Source organism: Ischnura elegans, chromosome X (genome assembly GCF_921293095.1).
Source record: "Ischnura elegans chromosome X, ioIscEleg1.1, whole genome shotgun sequence".
Taxonomy (NCBI): Eukaryota; Metazoa; Arthropoda; class Insecta; order Odonata; family Coenagrionidae; genus Ischnura; species Ischnura elegans.
This window is the reverse complement of record NC_060259.1, coordinates 80995621-81019066: the sequence shown is the minus strand read 5'-3', so window position 1 is coordinate 81019066 and position 23446 is coordinate 80995621. Positions and strand designations below refer to the sequence as shown.

Here is a 23446-nt window from a genome sequence, read left to right as displayed (position 1 = left end):
TTGATTTGACACAGCAATTTCCTAAATGCGATATGTAATAAACTACTGAGAAATTAGCCCTTTCATTCATTATTTTGCAATTATCTGTTGCAATTATTCCCTTTTTATATCTTTTGAATGTACCTTCTGCTACGTGCCAGAACAAAAGATGGCCTTAATTAAATGGCCTATCTTTCTTCTGCAACCACCCTATGAGTCAAAAGGTTGAACTCACAATTTTCTACGGCTTCGATCGCAAACATAAATGAATAAATTCGCTTTTGGTGGATACAAGCTGATGAACATAAATTCAAGGGCAGAAAATGTATGAAATAAAACTACCCTAATTCCTAATTATAGCCCCCTGTAGTACATTTTCGTGAAAAACTGCTTTGGCGTACAGACAGTGTTACCCAGATGTTAAGCGAATTAGGCTGGGAGCCGTTGGAGACTCGGAGGCTGCGCGCTAGGCTTAGATTGCTTGAGCAATTGAGAATTGATATCTTTAAGAGCGACACAGAGAACATAATATTAGAGCCACACTATATTTCCAGGTCCGATAGAAGCGATAAGTTAAGAGAGATGTTTTGCCGAACGGATAGATATGGGAATTCGTTTTTCCCCCGAACCATAAAGGACTTTAATAAACGCTACTCCCAACCTCGTTAGAGCACTTCTTTTTTTTTAGCTGTAAACGGCTGGTGTCCTAACACCCCCTGCAACACGCCTTTAAGGTGGCTTGCGGGGTATTATGTAGATGTATATTTCTGCCTACATTTAAGGATGGAATAATGTTAATGGTTTTTACTTTTAGATTAAAATTTATTTATCTCGCCGAGTGGATCTCATTTAGAGCCACTATAAGCACTATATGCTCATTTTTAAGGTATATTTATTTTTATCTTCTATGCAAGTCAATTATTTTTATGTCGTCATAATTCCTATGATCAAATAATTAAATATCCAAATCGTTACAGATTTTTTAAGTTTGTAAACAAATAAACGTGGCTAAGTCCGCTCTGAGTTTAATTTAAATTCTCTTTGAACTTAAGTTAATGCATTTGAACTTTGAAGCTATATGCCTTCAAAAAGTAATGAGGCACATTTTGTCCCATACCCAAGAATCTTAAGAGGTTGTCCTTGATTCATTACTGTTACTTCTTTTAATTCTTGCTTAAAATGCACGTCTTGATAAATTAGTGCTTTTTTCATGGCAGAAAATTATTTATTAGAGACATGCTTAGATCCCATTTCGTATTTCAGGACCGCGAATTCGTAGAAATGGAAGTTCCATATAATGGGCAGCCAAAGAGGCCAGGGTCTCCTTCTCCGCTGGCCAGCCCAGCTCACTCGGCAGCCAGTCAACCTGGATTGCTGCATGCATGCTGTGGTCGCTGTTGTGGCCAAAGATATCAGGTATTTTTCTGCATTCCAGGACCGATTAACGTCCTTGGGTAGGTTAATTTTAAGGTAAATTTAAAGGCAACTACTGGCGCCTCTTGGTAAAAAAACTGATTATTCTGCCGATTGCGTGATTTGGAATATTATTTTTATCTTTGATTGTGTTGAGTTTCCTGAAGTTGTTAAAAAGTGTAACATTAAAATGCTCTAAGAAAATTATTGATGTTAAAATATATACTAAACATAAATTGATCCAATATTTCTTAGTTGACCCCATTTCCTTGTTTATTTTATAGTGTGTACGACTAGAATTAAGTACCATTTACTGCTATATCCAATAATATTAATGCCATAATGAGATGGACTTACTTTTCAACTTTTGTATTTGAGCAATAGTCGAACCTTCTTAATTTGATTCAACATTAGTGTGACATCTTTATAATGTGATCTTTCAGTAGCGCTTCAAGCCAATCAAAGTTGAAGAGTTTAATAGAATTTCACCCATTTATAAAAGAAAATTTTATACATAGGGAAGAGGTTGTTAATTAGCAATTGAGCTTAATGATTTTAATTTTTTCGGAAATTTTAACTTAATTTCAGGTGGTTTCAAGCATTTTTGAGGCCGAGAAGCTGATATTGCTTTGCTAATACCGTTACTCGAATAATCAATCGAGTATTTATTTAGGAAAAGGTTCCCTTGTAATGAAAAAACTATGATTAGACATTATTTGTATCATAGCTGAATTAATTGACCCGTCCTTCATATTTATAAGTTCTAAAACAGTGATTTTATGCTTCAATAATTATTCCTCAATATTTTTATCATTACGACGGGCGCGACCATTTCTCCCATTTAGTCGTAGAAATGGTAATTTTTATAAAGTTTTTATTATAATTTGTGTCTCTTAAATTTATTTACTAAATTCCAAATATTTTTTTTCTGAGTAAAGTTCACTTACGAAAATTCTTACGCTGATATTATAAGCACTAGCACCAAAATGCAGCCTTCGATATTTGGAAGCCGTATGAACAGGTGACAGAAAAAAGATCTATCAAATTTCTTTGAATTCACACGTTCGTAAAGATTTTCTGATTTGTTTGCCACCATTTCTCCCGGCATTACGCAATTCAAGAGAAGAACGAGCGAATGGAAGTACGATTTCTTACTTATCCTGCACATATGGCAACACACAGTACAAACAGATTGACAAATTGCATAAGTTTACGGGGCATTCTTTTCTTCGTTCAGCCTCAAACCTGATAAAACAACAGTTCTCAGGGGATTGAACGTACGTTTTTATCTTTACTTAAGCCGTTTCAATTCCATTTTCCTTCGATCGAGAGATCCAAACATCCGGTACATTTTCAGCTGTTAAGAGATTGATGGCTATTTCCATGTTGGAAGGATATTTCACATAGGCGGTATTCAAACCCATGGCCTACCGTTCAGCAGATGAGGACCTTTCCACAATGCCAATGAGGTTGGTAAAGAGTCAGGAAGAGTAGTCCTCATGATTTTACCTCAATTAAAATGCCACTAGTGAGGGCAATGATATATTTTTCTACATTTATTTCTACTACAAATGGTTCCTTAAATAATTAATGTCTTGTAAATATAATAAACATTGAATAGCCATCCAGAATGAGTTTTTATTGAAATATTTACATTTAAAATATTTATTTTATAATTTAGGTATTCATATGAATATGATTGGTTTTTGACCTATCTCTTATTTGTCATTATTTTTATGATTTGTAATGAATTTTCAAAAGAATGAGGTAGGCATATATATTTTCAACTTGGTATTATCTAGTGTAACCTAGTGGAAATTAAAATTACCCATGAGGTATCTCAATTGAGACAGTCGTAGATTGCTGACTGCTAGCTTTTATTTTTATTATTATCTCTTTGAATAGTTAAATTTGCTGTTCAATTGTCAATCATTTGTGGTTTTGTGCCTCACCTCATCTGGATCATAAACGTCATTTATAGCAAATTGGTGTGTATATCACAGTATTCCTATGTTCAAAGAACGATTTCTATGTGAGCTTGCGATTCACCATATTGGGTGATAGTAATTTCAAAATAGAGATCTGCTGACAACACCCCTATCATTTCTTTATTCTATCACGGGCATTGAGTGAAAAACTGTGTATCACCTGTCGTGAACATATTTTCTCACTTTCACTAAGGGGATATCATCATATTTTAGAGATTTATGCATCATTGTATTGTTTACACTTGAAAGGAATTTTCTATACATGCATAGCTTATTGTGATATCATATATCCATAGCTTTGAGCACAATTCACCATGCACATCACATGCACTCACTCCTGGTTTCAAGAAAACCAATCAGTTTTATTCAAGGATACTGCTTTTCTCTATCAAAATTTTTGCTTACTCTTTGCTTACTGCCTCATAGGTAGCTGCAAAAGTTGCGACTCTGTAACTATTCTGCAGTATTGAGAACAGGAAGTAAAATACCGGTAAAAACTACTAGATTGGTGATTTTGTTTGCTCAGTTGAAATCCAGAAGGTCATAGAGGTAGGATTAAAAGAATTCTCATGCATCAGCATCGCCTAAAATTAAATTGTACTTGAGATGCTTCTGAAGCAGTCCAGTTCTTCTTCATCCTGATAATTATTGTAGTCATTTGCAAATCTTAATAGAGCTTGTAAATTGTATATTCAACCTAACAGTGCCATTCTCTTCCTGTATCTCATAGTAATTTCCCACTAACTGGTCAGTGTAATATTGTAATGAAATACTATGCTCATCAGTGTCATAGGCACCTTGCTCTATATTACTGTCATGCATTTCAGAACCATGGGAATACAGACTTATGGTGTGGAAAAATCAACGTAGTTAGTAAAATTCTACTTGGACTCGTCCCTTGCTTTTGAATTTCATGGCAACTTATGGATGTAATGATATGATGTATAAGTGAATGGCTGTTACTGTAAGCATTAACAGTGGAGCTTCATTTTCTAATAAAATCGAGGCATAAGGCCAAATGGATGATCGAAAGAGGCAGATAATTTATTCTTGATCTTTTTTGAAATGCCTATTTATTTTTATTTCTTTGCCTAATGTTTTCTGCATATTTTTTGCTGCCATTGGTCATGAGTACTATCATTGAGTTTGCCAGTCCTGCCCCAAATCACCTGTGCTAAACCAGTGGAGTAAAAAATCTCAACAAGTTGACTGTTGACTGAACAAACATAGGGCGTTCAGCAGATAATTTGTACCAGTTTTTGTCAGCTAACATATACTGATCAAATACATAGTTATATTTTGAGTGGCAAGGTAGGAGAGGAAGATTAGAGATAGCTGGCAGGACTGGCTAGGGAGGTGACAGGCTGATAACTAAATGATTAGCTAGGTCGAAAATGAGTTATTTTGCTTCCATGTTATCCAAGCTGCTAGGATGAACATGTCCTGCATTATGCTCACATGCATCTTGGTGACACTTAAGTCTTACTCTCAGCTCTTATGAGGCTAAAAAATTTACAGAGTTAGCGAATTCAAAAGTTAGCAGCTACAGTAAGAAAATTTATTGCATGCAGACTTAATTGACTCTGAGCAGCGTAGATTTCTTTATCTGAGTTTCATAAGCTTAACATCAGATTTGATAACGAGTAAGGTCCATCTTGTTACAGGGCACCATAATATTCTGAGAGCAATTTTGCTGGAAAGGTACTGAATTCGCTACAATCCCACATTTTAAGTATTAATGTCAAATTTTAAATGTAATCCTTCATTTAGCATAATAATGGTTTTCAGAACAACAAGCTTAAGGTATTTAACATGTTTACTTTTTGGCCAGTTTCCTAGCCTGATAAAAAGGAGGTTTATATTTGGTATAAAAATATTTCTTTATGCCATCAGGTTCTCCTTAGTTCTATTTGAAACATTCACTCTAGTATTTTCTTCATTGTTTCCAGATTTTGACATGGTAATATGACTTTTTTTGATTTTATGCATTGACCCAATGTGTACTTGGTATTCTAAGATGGATTGGGAATTTTTTGTGATAGTTCGAAAAGTATTTTGTTGATGCTAGAGAGTGAAGCTAGCTAGAGTGCTAGCTAGTGAAGGAGATACATAGGAATTCATAGGAAAGGTACTCCAGTTAGGGTTGAGATTCTAATCTCTGGAGTGCCAATTTAGTACCATTTAGATAACTTTTAGTTATAAATTATTTTTAGCTAACATAACACAAATATGAGGCATTATTATAGTCGTTATTTCAGTTAGAGTAGTAGATAAAGGATTTCTGAATTTTACCATGTATCTTAAACTATGAATTATTTTAATGATCCACAAAATTATGCTAGTGAAGAAATATGGTAGAAATAGATTTAATGATAGGAACCATGAAGGCTTTATAAGCAATGTCAATTAAAGCTAGTGTTTATCATGAATTCTGCCAACCATGCTTTATTACTGCTGAGTGAATTTCACTACACCTACTTTTTCATGGTGGTATAAAAATTAAATAAACTCAGTAACCAAGGCAGTTTGCATTATTTGAATGATTTTTAAGTGGAAAAATATTTTCTTCCTTTAAAAGTACCTTCTTAATGAACATGATAAAAGAACTTTAAAGTTGTGTTGAATGATATAAACCTCATTAAATTTATAGAATGGTTTTAAAATCTGCGTACAGAAATGCAACCAACTAATTACTAACATAGCTGAATAAAGTTGATGAGCTTGGATTTTGGAACAAGAAAAAATAAATGATTCATTCTCTCGTGCAAATTTTAGTTTTTACTGATAATAAATGGATACTATGATTCCATTGTAGTTTTAGTTACCTAAATGAGTTAGAAATTAATTTTTGATTACTTTTAAATAGAGTCTTGCACAGCTGCAATGTTGTAAAAAGCTTAAGTACTCTTTTATCCGTCAGTAGTCCTTGTTAACTATTTGAATCCTAATTTTAGGGAAATAAATCTCCGTTCCTGTCTTTTTTCTTCTAATGCACTGTCTCTTTTTAGAAGTACCTCATGTCACTTGCTTTTTGTGGTTAGAGATTCATGAGTTACTAGTAATACTTCTATGGTAGGCATAATTTTTTTTGAATTTCAGTCTAACCTTGTGTGCAATACCTTCTGAATCAGCTGAGAGACCGTATTATTATTTGTTATAGCCATCAAAATTGTTTTTACTAACCCAGACAGATACTAAAATGTGCTTGTCTTCTGATGTTTTGATTTTTTTTTAGTTAAGTGTAGCATACAGGTTAACCTGGTGGAAAGGATGATCCAATTTAGTCAAGATGCTCACTTTGATCTTTGACATTTTAATTTTTTGTGAACACTAATTGCTTTCCTACATTCTTTAATCTTCCTACCCAAGAATGTATTTGGTCACTTTTCTGGGAGTCACTCGTAAGCACTAGTAGGTCCAGAGAGGGGTTGGGGGGGAGGGGCTATAGCTCTCCCCTTGGGTATCCAACTCACACTAGATAAAACAGTAATTTTGCAACCGTCATCATGACATACCGATGTTGTCAAGAAATTTATCATTTACATATGTCATAAATATCCCTTTTGCAGTATTGTTTACTTTCACATACGGACAAAATTCGTTCTGTCTTCACAATTATATGACTTTTCTCCACCAGTTAATTCAGGTCTTTCACGTATTTCCTGGAGTTAAGCATTTCCTGGACACATGGTCTGTTAAAATTTGCTATGGCTGAAATCCTATAGCTAATATAGCAGAGGATGAGGGAGAATGTGGCAAAAGAACCAACCAAGTCATTTCCAGATAGGACAGGAACTCACTTTATTTCCTCAAAAAAAACAACACATCCATCTATGCACTAAAAGAAAAAATGACCCACTAAATGCCACTGTTAATATTACTTAGCCAATATCAATTGATATGTAACTAATATTGCATAATATTTATGAATTAATAATGCGCACAGTAACATGATAATCCTGGGACCATTTGATCAGTAGCCTAGGGCTCTATCCACTCGGTTAACATGTTGCCTTTACTGTTTTGGAGCACTGCCTTCAGAAAACTCCCTGCTTGACTACCACTCTGGATTGAAGTTAATGAATCAAATATTGCTCAGCTCCAGGTGAGAGTGATACGTAGTTCTAATTGATTATCTTCAGCTATTTGAGGGGAGGTAATTTGGATACTTGACATTCGGATCTGATTCAAATCTTGCTAGACACATAACATGGACAATAAATGACAAAATTATGATAATGGTAATTGATGAATGAATGGAATTATTTTTCTCAGCAAAAAAAGTAATCAGCATCCTTGGGAAAATGTCGATTGCATTTGAAAGTACTTTAGTGTGACAGCTACCATTCTTCCACCAGATTAACATTGTATGCATGCTGTTATGGGTTAATTTGTAGCTACTGCAGTAAAACCTCCATATTATATTTTCTTCTGCAATAGTATTTAATTGATTCAGCTTAATAACATACAGTGAAAAAGCTTATCAATAACAAGAGTACATATTAGCTGTGGATAACATACCTAGTAGATGTGAGCTAATGGTTTTAAAGTTTCTACATTAGTTATTTCATCAGTTCATTTATTAATTCTTAGAATATGCCATAATAATGTGCACGAAATGTGACTATTAAGTAACTTTTTGAAGTACAGTCATAACAAAAAAAAGTGTAGTAAAAATTTTAAAGTCATGTCCTTATTTAGAGTTTTTCAAATAATGAAACTACATCACACTACTTTGTGTCCATGGTGTTACTAGTGATGATTGCTGAAATAAGTCCTGAAATTGTTCGTATAGAAATTGATTATCAATTGAATAAATGTAAATATGTATACGTATGTACTAGTCCGTATATTTCACAGTTGGTGAGATGATATGTGAATGGGTTGCAGAGTTTTTAATCCTATCCTTTTCTGAAAACAACAGGAGCAATATGAAAGTCATTCCTATGCATTATTCAAAGATATAATGCTTGATTTATCTCACCAAAGCAACAGATTTTTTTCTTTTCAGTAACAAATTAATTATTAAACCCTCTTCAGTTATTCTTACAGCATTATTGTATCCATGAAATATAACTTCTCATGCTAAATTCAGTTTTGTTCCCTATTATGTCTCAGTCAAGGGAGAGCTTTTTGTTTCTTGACCAGTTCATTAGCTCCTTTGATAACTTGATCTTGAATTTTATATTAAATTATATTGTGATCTTTATGACTTCCCCATAGCTTTGGTTATCTTCTTGTGTAATTAAAAGCATAAAATACTCTTCCATAGAACAGGAATCAAAGCACATGCCTCCATTATTATTGGGACTACTTTAAAATCATAAAACTTATTGATCTCATAAAAACATAGTATTTTCCTTCCTTCAATTTTATTTGGAAGGATGTACATAGTACAAAATCATAAAAGCATACTGATAAAGATCATTGTGTTCCTTATATTTGATTTCCATGATTATTATTATGCAAACCTAACAATTCATCCCATTAGTATTCATGAAGAATGTAAGGTGCTTTTTAACAGGTGAAACATTGAAATCATTGCCTTTTATTGCTGCTATCTTTGTGTTGGCTTTGTAAAATCATGCAGTAGGGATCTTTAATCCCATGATGATAGTTAATTGCACGTGTATTAAGGGTATAGCATATAAATAATTAATTGACAGTAAATGTCACCATGGCCATACTGAAAAATAAAGAAAATCTCATTGGTTTCAAATTTGAACTGACATAAAGAAAATGTGTGAAAACTGTACAGCAGAATTTTTAGGTTTTTCATGGAGTTGAAATGCAGCCCTAGTGAATTTTTTTGTTCAATTTTCATTTCAATGATTATTTTCTTGAAATTTCTCCTAATTTCTGTTTTGAATGCATTTAAAGCATTTCCCTTTTGGAAGTAAAATTATGAGACAATAGACAACACAAATTTAGCCATTTTTCATTGTTAATTTTTGTTTTAGCTGCAATGATCGATGCAGATGATTTCTCTACTGATGTTTTGCCATGGCTGCCATTCAATTTGCCATGGTTTCTTCATTGAAATCACTCAGCAGTTTAGTTTTTTATATATTTTAGACATTGTCTGAACATCTTAGTTTTCTATGAAAATATCTTTCTGAAATTTCCCTCATATGTTTAAACTGGATTAAGCTCAAAGAATATTTCTAAAATATAGTGGTATTTTAGAATGTGAAATATTTCATTTCAAATTGTGGAGTTATGTATTAGCTAGTGAATGTGTTGACAAATGTATTCCAAAGGTTTTATTTTTTTCAATAAGGATATTCTTTCAGCAATCTTTTTCTATACATATTGGCTATGAAATGGTAAAATGACTTTTTTTAGTCGTAAATTACTGCTGGTGAGGAAAATGCCCTCCCTCAAACCAGCATCTAATTAAATGAGTAATTAAATTGGGAAAATAACTCGTCTGTATTCATAGTGAGGGGTTGAAAAGGATTTATATGGAGATATTACTGAATGGCTATCAATAAAACCCAGCTCACCTTTCAAAATACCTTTATGATTACCATTTTAGCTTAATTTTACATGTGCTTTCATCAGTCAGTGTTCCTTGGCCTCTGTAGATATGAGCCAGATTTTACATATTGAAAACTAGTTGTTTGCTCTGTGAACTTTTCATTGATATTTAAATAATTGTTTTTCAACAAGGCTGTTTGTGTGTGTGATTAGCTGCATTTTATAAGTATGCATCTAGAAAATTTGATTGTAAAAATCAATTTGGTAAATATGTTCATTTAAATTCAAGCTAATTTTGAGTATAACCTGTAAAATTTTCTTATACCGATCATAAAATGGCATGTTTCCTTAATGCAGCTAAATATGATGATAATTGTATTAGTATTAGAGAAATTTTTCCTGCCTACAGTTCTACTTAAGTTCATTTTTTTACAAATAACAGAAGTCATTTTAATTACTAATGATTTTTTGACTGATTTTTTATGTGCTCTCTAATTTTGTTTTCTGAAAATGTCCACCTGTAATTTCCTCTGTCATTATTACTGGACTAACAAAAGATTTCTTTCAGGAGGGTCACCTCTCTATTGAAGACTAGCTGATAGCAGTAGACAGAGGTAGAGAAACAATAGAATATTTTTGTATTAAACATTTCCTTTCTTTCCTACTCTAACCATCCCAATTGGCAGGCAACCCAATCAATAGAACCTTCCCGCTTCTCCACCTTCAATTACTCATCTATTGTTTTGCAGAACCATTGGTGTTATATTTGTTCTCTTGGGTGTTAGACATGACTCAATGATGCCATTACACTGATAGTCCATCTTAAAGGTCTAAGAGCTTGCAAGAAATTATTTTTTATACTACATTACCTATGTTTACAAGACCTGGATAGGACTTTAATAAAAAACTGGGATTTCATTTAATCCCATGTTTCAGATGAATGTGTAAGTAGCATTGTTGAATCTTGCAAAAATGAAGACCCAAGCTTATGGTTGGTCGTAGTTTTCCAAATCCTTCCTCTAGACCAAATGTGACCACCATTTCACACAGCTTCATGGCTTGCTACCTACACTACATTATCTCATGCAATACTTCATCACATACTATGTTGCTCACAGTCAAAGCAGTTGCACCATATATAGTTGCATACCTATTTTGCCTACAAAATCTGTAATAGATAATTGATGAGAGCTTCTATTACATGTGCTTAAAACTTTTGTGTGTTGCACATTACATTTGTACTGCTCTTTGCTTTGCTTCATCTGTTTCAATCTGTTGCAAGATATATAAAAAAAAGGGATTACCTGAATCTGAAATCGATAATAAATAATTTTATAAATTATTCAATAAATTGCCTCATCATAATGTATCTTTTTAAATAATTTGTAAAATATTTGAGTGATTAAGAGAAAATAAATTACATATATTCATGGGTAAACAGCAGTCCTAAGATGCATTTTGCTGAATGGCCAATAATTTCCTTTTTGCAGAGTAAATATTTTTGAGCTACAGGATGCATTCTTTTCAGAAAAATACTATCACTTAACAGCTTACATCTTATACACTGAAGGTAAGAACATTCTTATATTCAGTACTGATATTAATCACTGATTTTTTATATGAAGCAAATGGCAGCTAATAAAAGCATACATTTGAAAATGCACCCCATTGTAGTACCTAAGTACTAGTGTAAATATTTATAGTGAACACCCACTTCTTCAATTGAACTTCATATACATTTAAAATATGGTTCCCATTTACTGAAATCTTTCACTATACACTTCATTCATCTCAATTACAATGTCTAGGGGTTGTTAATTTACCAAGATTATGAAATTTGGGAAGTCATGATCTCAAATTTCTTTGAATGTGGAAGTAAAATACAAAACTACCACATACGTGTGGAATCCAGTTATTTTTTAATAAATTATATATACATATATGTATTGGAGGGCTTTGAATTTTTATAATTTATTCAAATACAGGACAATACGACTAGATTTCTGGGCATGGGATGTATGCGATTATGTAGTCGAAAGTTTTCTTAATAAATTTTGAAATAATATGTGTTAATCATGGATAGTAAAGCCATATTTTTAGCCATAACAAGAAACAGAAGTTGTTTAAGTTTACAGGTTTGATAAAGACATAAGGAGATAATAAGCTCACCGGCCAATTTTTTTATTGTCACAACTAATAGAATTTGGGAAATATAATGGCTTGTATCATTCCACTTTTTATTTGCTGCCTAATTGTGGGCTCAGCTATCGAACTTCATGATCCTTTCACAAAAATATGTGTGGAAAGCCTCCGATAACTTTTGTTGTCTCCAATCAATCAGAACAGCCCCAACTAAGCCACAGTTTTGGCAACTGTGCGAGAGGTTGCCTCTATATATATCCGAGCTGATGGCAATATTTATGATTTCTTTTTAAATTTTTAAATCACGAGTGCGCCTGAAACAGAATATTTTCTTTGATGGGAATGTATTTCCCTAACCTTCTAACAAATTTGTACATAAAATACATTTGATGGCTGGAGTGACATCTATGCAATTAATTGGGGAACTTAGTCATAGAAACTGGCTGTACACCAGGGGCAAGGTAAAAAATTCCAAGCCCGAGATAAACTCTGATTTGCACATCCAAGAAAACATGCAGACTAATTTAAGCTTTTCACCCATGGGACAAAACTAGCAGAACAGGCCAGGTTAAGCAAGGGAAATAATTGACAGAAAGATACTTCACATACTCTTTCTAAGTGTGGGAAAAACAGAGATATTAAACATGTAGGAAAAAGGGTTGATAGATGTGAATAATTTTGGGTGGGAATTTTCCGATGCAGAAATAAAGAAAAACTTTTTGGCTATTGAGGGCAAGAAAGCAGTGAAATTGAGGAATTCCTTTAAACTTCACCAGACTTAGGGAAAGATTCGAAGGAGTTGTTACATATTGTTTTACTTGTCTACTAGCTAAATGAGGATGGAGCCCAATTAATATGATGCTATTGATGCAATTCTAATCCTACATTTGAGGAGGAATGGAATTCTTTTGTGGAATTTTTGCGTGGCCATGTGGGTGAAACTGTAAATGTATGCTGTTGGCTTGTTCGTTTGTATCCTGTATCAAATCTTCCTTGCCCTTCTCCATGGATGCTGAGGAGAAAAAAGAGACCTGTGAATATTTGGTTGCAGTAGTAAATGTGAGCTGGTTGATGTTTGAGCTATTTACGCTCGTGAATTATCAGCTGTTGACTAATCAGTTGAAGCAAGGCTTGTATATGTTAGTGAATATGCCTTGTAAGCAAATCAAGGAATGCAGAATAAAGATTGATCACTGGGAGGCAATTTTAAATGGTTTTGCAAAGCAGAGAGAGCATGGACCATGAGACATAAAATTAAAATATAGTTACTGTGGCAATACACTTGAACAGACTGAACGATTTAGCATTTGAGTACTTTGGCAAGGCAAACAAGGCTATAGACTGTGTGGGTAGTTTTCCATCTGTTCAAAGGTCTTCAGTGGATGAGCCAAGAAAACATGAACGAGAGGGAAAAATGAGAAGTGGAAGGGGATATGACCCCCCCTCTCCCCCAAATGAGATTAGGTTAGAATCAACTTGACCCCTTTCCCCCTAAACACCTCACGTAATTAATGGATGCCCCCAAATGGGCTATAGTCATCCAATATGCATATGGAGGATAAAGGAGAAGGTCAGTCGTATGGTGAGGAAAACGAATGAGGCACTAGAAGCATTGGCTGAGGAGAGATATTGAGAGGAGACAGGGTATGGATGGAGTGAATATAAAGCAGAGAGGGAATGCTGATAACCGCAGTAGAGTGTATGATGACAGTTAACCCTTCAGCTGCAGGAAATGTTCATGCACAGGTGTACTCGTGGCTTCAAGAAAAACATGCTTCAATGTTTGACCACCTCTTCTTACCTGTTTTCCTTCGTCACCTCTTAACTCTTTCTTTCATGAATGGATCAATTGGTAACCCTCCATTCTCACCCAAATAAGTCCTTCCCTTGCTTGCTAGGGGTCCAATTCCATTCCTTTGAGAGACTAGGCTGCTCTCATGAGGCATCCAATGAAATTAATGATGGATTCTTCTCATTATAGAATAATTTTCTAATTTAATTGGCAACTTAAGTAATTGTTTTGCTAGTGGGCACCGCTGTCCCCATGGCAGTGTGGGTTTGTTGGCCTTGCCCTCGAGAGTGTAACCCCGCAAGCCCACCCTGGGAACTTGTTTCAACTGTTCTTAAGAGGCCTAGAAGAGTTTTAACCAATGTGAGTAAATATCAACTGATTTCCTTGGTGTTCAATATAAGTTTAAACAGATAATTATGATCAAACTTCGTACAATATTAGTTTAATAGGTTTTATCCAATACACACATAATTTCACCTAATTTTCTGAAACTTTACTAATCCGACCCTTAATGGGCCCTCCCCAGGTCCCCTGCAAAAAGGATGGGAAGGGAATAACAAGGGTTTTTACCTACTGTGGCAATCCCTGCAGAAAAAAAGGCTCCTTGGCAAATTATCCCGCACTGAGTGGAAGACATGCAATTTAGCTAATGCAGTTGAGGGGGTCAAGAACAGGGTTCGCTTTAAGGGTCTTATGATGAAATGAGATTAGGATTTCTATGAGAGAAGGAGGGGGTAGGTCACAATGATTGCTAAAATGCTCTATGCCCAGTGAGAAATGGGTGGTGGAATCCACGTGGAACCCACGTGGAATCCACATTGAGTGGTGGATATTTGGTGGTGGTGGATATTGAGTGGTTGGACCCACGTGGAATCCACGTTGATTTCAAGTGGATTTGTGGTGATTATCATAAAATGTTAAACAGAATTTTTAATTTGTGGAACTTAACTCTCTGGTGACATTGCGTCATTTATCATCCTGAAACCATGCTAGTTATGTGAAAATGTATCGCACATTCTATTTTTATATAATTCGTGGAAAGGCAGCCGTGAGAGCACATGAAAAATCGTAGACACATATATAGAAGGTTTAGATATAGAGTGGTTGAGGTTTTAATGGTTTTAGGACAGCACCAACTGCTGTTTTAATTTTTCCACCAAATTTCCACGTGGGTTCCACGTTGATTCCACGACCAAAAACACGTGGTATCCACGTTAATTCTCCACGTGGGTTCCACGTGGATTCCACCACCCATTTCTCACTGGGTGTAAACCTACCTTAAGGAGATTCCAGTGAGAAACAAAGAAATTTTACTCCCTAAAAATTCCAAAAGAATGCTCTTCTGCAATAACTCCTTTGACTGACAATAAAAGTATTGGGCTTTCCACATTCGTTTCCTTGAATTAGCATTTGGAATAGAAAATGTTAACATGGGTCCTTATAGTTATGCCGGTCCTTCTTTCCCATTGAATGAAAGCTAACTTGAAAATACAAGATTCATATCCCAGTGAGAAATGGGTGGTGGAGTCCACGTGGAACCCACGTGGAATCCACGTTGAGTGGTGGATATTTGGTGGTGGTGGATATTGAGTGGTTGGACCCACGTGGAATCCACGTTGATTTCAAGTGGATTTGTGGTGATTAGCATAAAATGGTAAACAGAATTTCTAATTTGTGGAACTTAACTCTCTGGTGTGACATTGCGTCATTTATCATCCTGAAACCACGCTAGTTATGTGAAAATGTATCGCACATTCTATTTTTATATAATTCGTGGAAAGGCAGCCATGAGAGCACATGAAAAATCGTAGACACATATATAGAAGGTTTAGCTATAGAGTGGTTGAGGTTTTAATGGTTTTAGGACAGCACCTACTGCTGTTTTAATTTTTCCACCAAATTTCCACGTGGGTTCCACGTTGATTCCACGACCAAAAACACGTGGTATCCACGTTACATTTCCACGTGGGTTCCACGTGGATTCCACCACCCATTTCTCACTGGGATCTGTCCAAAAACAGTCATCACATTAAATGATACTTCATCAACAAAGTAAAAACTCCTGACTGAATTAAATTTCAGGGGACAGGATGTATTGTAAATCTAAAGTGAAAAAGTTTGGACTCCTGTAGTGGCATACTTTAACATCTCTTTTGATTTTCCATCAAAAATACATTTTGGAAATAGTTTGACTACTCTGCCTTTGCCCTTTTCGTTACCTTTTATTGCTAAAATATATCTAAAATATAACTTCCAATTCTGCAAAAAGTTTATATAGTTGGATAGCTTGAAAATAAATACTGGAAAAATATTCCTTGAATGGAAATTGATAGATATTGTGAAGAAATGGAAAAAGCATAGCAAAAAGTGTTAAAATTTTACATGACTCAAGTACTAGTGTAAATAATGATTTGATTTTTCTCACCAATGCCTATTTTCTAATGATTTTGTGTCATTTGCACTTGCTTTGAGTTCCATATCAGGCAATATATATTTTTATTGTAAAAGTAATTCTGATTGAGCTCTCATCTATTACACAAAAATCACATTCAATCGCAGTAAATCCAACGCACAATTCCACTGTAGACTCAAACACTATTTGTCTTTAGAACAAAATAAATTTGAGGTATAACCACCTTTGAGCAAGTGTATGAAAACTTCTGTAATATCCACGATATATCATAAATTCCTCTTCAAGACACCTCAACTTATATTTTCTATATAGGACAATCTGTTTCTAATGACAGCACAGATTGCATCTCTTTCTTAATGTTGTGCATTCCAAAAGCTCATGATCATTGAAATCTGAGTTTGAATCCCCATCAAATCAAATGACATACATGGTTTCCTCTTTTTAGTGCTTCATCAACTACTATTAGTCTAACAAGGTTAGATATTACCAAGTGGGAGTATTTTATTGAATCAAATTAAGACAGGTTTGTTCATCTTAATGGCAATTCTGAAATTGTGAATATTGCTGTGGAATTAACATTTTTAGACTCATTGACACATTAGGCTTATCATTCATATCCTTACAAATTAGACTTTCATACACACATCACCTCACCAACTTCTCACAGACATAAAAAGCCATGATACAAGTGATTATCCTTGCTAAACCCTGTGATAAAAGTATTATCTCTCAACCGTGGATCTTCCGGTATTGCCCTGAACTATAAATTCCTCCAAAATTCCAATTGGTGACCATGAGAAAGAGGAGAGGTGACTGATAGCCAAGATCTCACCGTGAAATGGTGTGTGGTGACATTTTTGGTGAGATGGGGAGGTGTAGGGTTTCCTTCGAAGACAATGCATTCTCTCCGTGCACTCCTCCCGGCTTGAAGGGTTCCCCCTCTTCTCATGACTCCCTCCCCCATTCTCTTTCTCTTCCTCTCAAACTCCCTCCCCTCTGCCCAACTGAACGGCATCTCGGCCCTCCTGCGCTCTCGGCCCCCGTCTGCACCTCTCGACCGAAAACTACACCATCACCAACATCACCATCTCGTTCATCCACCATCATCCACTTCCTCCGCCACCACTCATCTCGGGCCATGTGCCTTCGGTCTCTCTGTGCCCGCATGCGCCACTGTGCATGGCCCATGGCCCAACACCGCCTGCCACTCACCACCACTCCTCTGCATGACGCCCGCCGCGTGAAGAGCATCCCATTCTTGGCAACAAGCCCGGGCAAGGACCGAGTGGTCCTTGTCTATAGCGACAAGATCGAAGTACGGACCAAGGTAAATCAAATTCACCACTTTTCACTTCTTTTTTTCTATCTCTCTCTTTGTCTCTTTCTCTCTGTGTATTTGTTGTTTAAAACTTACAATGTTTATGGTGTTTTCCACTGCTGCTGCCGCCATCCCTCAGCCATGTACATTCCCTTGATTTCATAGGCCTTATTAGCACATGTAAACTATGTTATTTGCCTCAATGAGGGGGTTCTGTTCTGTGTTTTGGGATTATTTTTATTAAAAGCTTATATGTTGCATGCTCACAGCAGAATTTGCTGTTGACTCAAATGTGGCACCTAACAAAAAAAGTCTACCACTAATGATGATCTCTTCTTTCTCTGTCTTAACCTCACCTGCCAAGTTTTTTCTTCATTTTTTACGACACTCATATTGTAAAACCTGAGGACATTATTTAGACCATTGAATCAATGATTCTTGGGTGCAAAAACTAACTAGGGGAAAAAAGTTGTGTACCTAATGATAAAGAGGAATCTTATGCATATAGCAAGTATTTCTAGTTTTGAGTTATCTTATTTTTGTGACTAAAAAGGAGTTAAATTGCATTCGGATTGCCTAGCTCTACTCTAAGAGATACAGAGCAAAACCTATATAACTTAGTACAAAATATTAAGGGAATTAGAAATTACTTATTACTTAGAAAGTACTTATATACAAACTATTACAGTTGTTTGCATACTCGTGTGTTTAGGTATTGTCAGTAAAATTTAATGAGTAATTTATTATGAGGTAAAGATTTTTTGAAAGATGGTAGAAAGATTTGCAACTATTCATTAGCAATTGCGTTATTTCAACTATAAATCAGCAATTGCCCTATTTCAACGACAGTTATTTATTATGCCATTGCAAAGTTTTTGGGAGTGATTATCCCATAAATTTGTTTTTTTAATAACAAAATTTTCAAGTGGAGGATGTATTTAGAATAGGTTGTCACATGTTTTCAAATATGGATTGAAAGTCGCATTTCTGCAAGTTTTTTAATGTGATGAAAAGTTTGAATTCAAGTGGAGAACCTTATATAATATAATATTTCTGCTTAAATAAGATTCAAAGTATCCAAAATTTAAATTTCAGTCTTCCTTAATGCTGTTGTGGTAATTGTTCGACTATGAAATTCAATAAGTCAGTGTCTTTTAATGCCAAGCCAAATATTTCATCTGAGATTAAAATATTTTTTTTTTAATTGCTTTAATAATTATTGTATAATGAATTGTATTATGTGTGATGAAGTTAATTTTAAAGTAAATTCCGAGGAGGTAAGTATACAAGCTTAAATTTATATGGGTAAAATTATATTTAAATTTATTCCTTTGGAGTTTAAGATATATGTAAAACATATAAATATTATTGTAGTAAATTCTTGAAATGTATATTTTTTATTTTAAGGCAAAAGATAACCCCAATTTTAGCTCCAAAGATGTTATTAATCTTTCTCTTAGAGTAGCACTATGAAAGACCCTTTCTCCATTCAATAGTAAATCATTCCAATTTGTGAAATGTTGAAGTCACTCCAAGATGAACATAAATTCATTTATTTGGAGTTAACTTAATTGACCAAACCTACTAATTAGCCTGAAACATTTTTTGTGGATTTTACAAATTTTTGGATTATTTCTGATGGTTAACATTTAATAAGATCATAAAAATTGTTACATTCACCATGAAGGTCTAGTGTTTATGAAGTATTAATTTATGTTTATCACTTTTGTATCTTCCTGTAACCAGTCAGAATGCCATAGCTTGGTTCACTTCATAAGAAAAGAATTTTGCACATGCATTACATGTAAACTCATTTTAGAGGTTCATAGGTTATTCCCAAAAAATGCAGCCCAAAATGGGGGTCCACCTCTTACACATGATTTCATTTTCTGCTTGCCCTGCTCCATAATCAAAGGCAATAAAATATTTTTCAGTATGCATTTAAAAACCATATCCCATTATTTTCCTAAATACTATTGATCTCTAATAGCAGTCCTATATTTTAATGCTGAATGAACTTAGGTGCACCCACCCCAGAGCTTAAAACAACAAGTGAAACCCATGGAAGTCCCTCTGTATTGGGTCTATGTGTATGAATAATGCTCTTATAAATGATAAAACTCAATTTTAAGGGCTAAAAAGATATTCTACAATCCCCAAAACCCTTGGTCGGATTAAATAAAGCTCTCAAATGTTTTTTTCAACATAAATTCGAAAACTTTAAAAATAAGGACCACCTTAATGTATATCTTTATTCAGCATGAATTTTCTCCACATGAAAGCAGAATCAATCAATTTTGTTGCATTTTAATCTCAAAATTTTGAAATAAGCATCAAGATGTAGTATTGGCATTTGATCATCAGTCAGATAGCAAACAGTTTTTAACGTAACCATATGTAAACCAACTTAGGCAGTGGCATAATTATGGAGGGAACAAGGGGTCTAGATCCTCCCAAAGCCTCAGAGAAATACCTAAATAATTTAAAACTATTGCATATATTTTCCCTGTTGTGATGATTTCCTGCAGAATTATGTGTGAAACCCAAATTTTAAGTTCCAAAATTATGTAAATTGTATTTCTAAGCTTGTCGTTTTTCAAAAATTTTCCCTGACCTCACCCCCTTCTCTTAACTGCCTGGGAGGTCACCCCCCTTAACCCCCCATACCCCTCCAGAGCAGGGGTGTAGCCAGCAATTAAGGCTGGGGAGGTTTAGGTGCAACTAATACCGGGGTGTGTGAGGGTATAGAGTACCCACCAGGATAAGCGGTAGGTGCGAGATTAATAAATTGTGGAATTTTAAGATAAGTGGTTCAAAATTGTGAGTTTTATGGCTTTCTGAGGGATATTTTATTAATCCTCACACTATTCTATTAGCAATATCAATCCAAGTAAGTAAAATGGTTTAAAGTTAAAAATTTCTCTGGGGTCTGGGAGGGTTTTTCTCTCCCAAAACCCCCCCTCGCTGCACCACTGCTCCAAAGCATATTCCTAGTCACACCACTAGACTGTGGTCTCATGGCTAGAATCTTTATGCATCATGTCCAATATTCCTTAGGAATTAAAAAAAATTGTCATTGTAATCTTCCATGATATTCTCTGGAAGCCTAAAATTTGATGGGAATGTACATTCACCGTGCTGGAAGTTTGGAAACATGGGGAAGTGTGCCTTATACATGGATATAAGATTTTGTGTGACTGCCTTGACTTGAAAAATGAGAGGGGTGTGGGAGATGTGGGCAGTGGGAGGCATGGATATGAATTCTGGTAGGAACAAGGGTCACTTTTAGGGTGTCTTTACTTTCCAGTGTGACATGGTGTTATGCAGTACCTCTCAGTAATGATGTGTCTGAGGCCTGATATGTGTAAAAAATGGCTTATAGATTTTCATGAATTATATTTGAGTATTGTATGTTAAGGTGGTAAAAAAATAAAAATCATTGCTGAGATTTTTCATGGATTTTCGAGGGGGGGAAGAGTGAACATCCCAATTTCTCGAAAAATTGAAAACATCAATCAAGTGCCTCTCTGATGAAAACACCATGATATGACTAATTTATGGTGTCAGCTCTGTAAAGGTCATCTCCAGAGGCAAATACAAACCGAAAATAGTCATTGATACCATGCCTCAGGGGCGCAGCTAGGAATCAAGACTGGGAGGGGTTTAGGTGCAACTACCTAATACCGGGGTGTGTGGGGGTATGGAATACCTACCAGGATAAGCGGTAGGTGCGACATTAATAAATTGCGGAATTTTAAAGATAAATGGTTCAAAATGGTGAGTTTTACAGCTTTCTGGGGGATCTATTCATCCTTAAGCTATTCTATTAGTAATATCAATCCAATTCAGTAAAATGGATTAAACTTAGAAATTTCTCTGAGCTCTGGGGGGGGTTTTATCCCCCAAAACCCCCTCTCGCTGCACCACTGCCATGCCTTTTACAAGCCAAACAGTTGCTTTTAAAAGTGTAAGAAAAAATAAATCCATTCTTAAGTCTCAACTGGAATGAGTAGCAGGCAGGTAGCTAGGGAGGCAGGGGGGCTTCGTCCAAATTTTTTCCTTTATAGGGACAACCCATGATGCACCTTTTCAGGAGACAAGAGGCCCGGGGCCCCAATCTTCTGGCCAAGAGCTCTAAAACATTGTTTTAGCCACAATGCAAAAATACATTTTTGCTGAATACAAGTTGGTTTGAATTTGAAGGGACACAAAAATCTTTAAGGAATCATTTCAGAATTTTTTTTCAAGGGACGCATAAAGAATGTCTTTGATTTGAATAAAAACTGTATTTATGAATCAAAAAAATTTTAAAGTTATGTTTCAAAATTGAATAGTATTGACAAATGCCTCTAGAGTCTAAAAGTTCATAATTTTTCAAAAAGTCGGCATATTTCAGGATCAAATGTAGGTATATGGAGATAAATCCATAATAACTGCGGCCAAAAAATGTGTGATGTAGTAAAGTGTATGATGAAGTAAAAAATGATGAATTTAAAGTTTAGCTTTACGTAAACAAAATTTACAGCTCATTTAATGAAATAAATGGATAAAATGTGCCGATAGTGTGTGTGAGATTTGACAGCAAGTTAAGAGTGTATGCCACCCGTGTACCACCCAAGCTCTCCCTGAAGCGAAGCTCTAGCTGTCTGCCTGATGAGAAGAAGTTTGAAATGCATTGGCGCAGTGAGTTCCAAGGCCATTGAAGTCTTAAATATATGCTCATATTGTTTAAAGATAAAGTGGCCATATATATCCCGCTTTGGCCGGAACCGTCACAGTTAAGACCTCTTTTGAGGGCGCCGCAGTTGGTTTCCAAGAGTTCTCTACAAAATCCCTGTTTCGACTGCTGTTAACCCTTACAATGCGACAACGTGAGATGATAACTTTGCCGGTAGCGGAAAGTTTTTTTTTTTACAATACATACAGCTATTTCTGCATTATTTAGGCTTAATATGATAATTTTATTCTTATTTTACACATTTTTGCTGAAAAATAAATATTTATTATTTTGACATTCATGGATTTCACCCGTGTCATATGATGACTTCTGTGGTATGCAACCCCCATTGCCAAACCCCCTTTTCTATCTCTTGATGGAATTTTTTGTGTAAATTCAAGTCGTTAGACACATTTATCTGTATTATTTATTCGGAATCAAAAGATATTGGGTCCATTTATTTCAAGAGCTTTAAAGCCAAGTACTTTTGTAGTTTTTTTATCTGCAGATCAATTATTTGAGTGCTTTTCAAAGGAATGCTCTACAAACTACTTAAGTTTGTGAATAGTTTTTTTTCGTATTTGATACGCAATAATACAAAAAGAATTAAAAACGTAGTAATAATCATGGTTATGGAAAAATTTGCTGACTGACTGTAATCTCTTGGCACTTTGGGTATAAATAATGGTTTGGTTCAAAAAATTTTGAAATCTAAGAAATTCTTTGGTAAAAAGTATTTTATTTTTACAAAAATATTATAAGCAAAAATTTGGCATTTAAAATTTTGGAATCAATTGAAAAAAACTAGAATTATACGTATAATGAAAATGAAATGCGATAAAAATCTCGAAATATATTTTCCTAATTAGAAATCATTAATAAAGTTTATACCCTGTCATGAAATTCCTGGAAGCAAGGGTGAAAGCAAAATCCAGGCTCACCCTCACAGTCAGGACTGATGTAAATGACTGCTTTTCGTACTTCCCTTGTGTAGCACACTCTACATCTTTTTTGTGGTTTTTTACCCTTCGCCCTGGCACCAGCTATCGCCGGAAAGTGGGAGAGACCCTTTTTTGGTTGGGGGGATGGGGGTAAGGCAGTTATTTTTGAGGACAATAGGGACTCTAATACCTCCATTCTGTAGCCATACAAACTCTTCTTGCTGCCACTGAATTTATTGTAGAGAATATAGCTATTTACCAAC

General features: G+C 34.9%; 1 protein-coding gene across 2 annotated transcripts in view; it reads left to right on the top strand.

The window, feature by feature from the left end:
* LOC124170540 (potassium voltage-gated channel protein Shal) overlaps nt 1-23446 on the top strand; it is a 540815-nt gene that overhangs the window by 504892 nt on the left and 12477 nt on the right. The window contains exons 4-5 of one of the 2 annotated variants that reach the window (XM_046549334.1): nt 1243-1395; nt 17454-17534. In XM_046549334.1, coding sequence (XP_046405290.1) covers nt 1243-1395; nt 17454-17534 — 234 coding nt within the window. The remainder of the gene's footprint in view (nt 1-1242; nt 1396-17453; nt 17535-23446) is intronic. The other variant, XM_046549335.1, reaches the window with a different exon arrangement.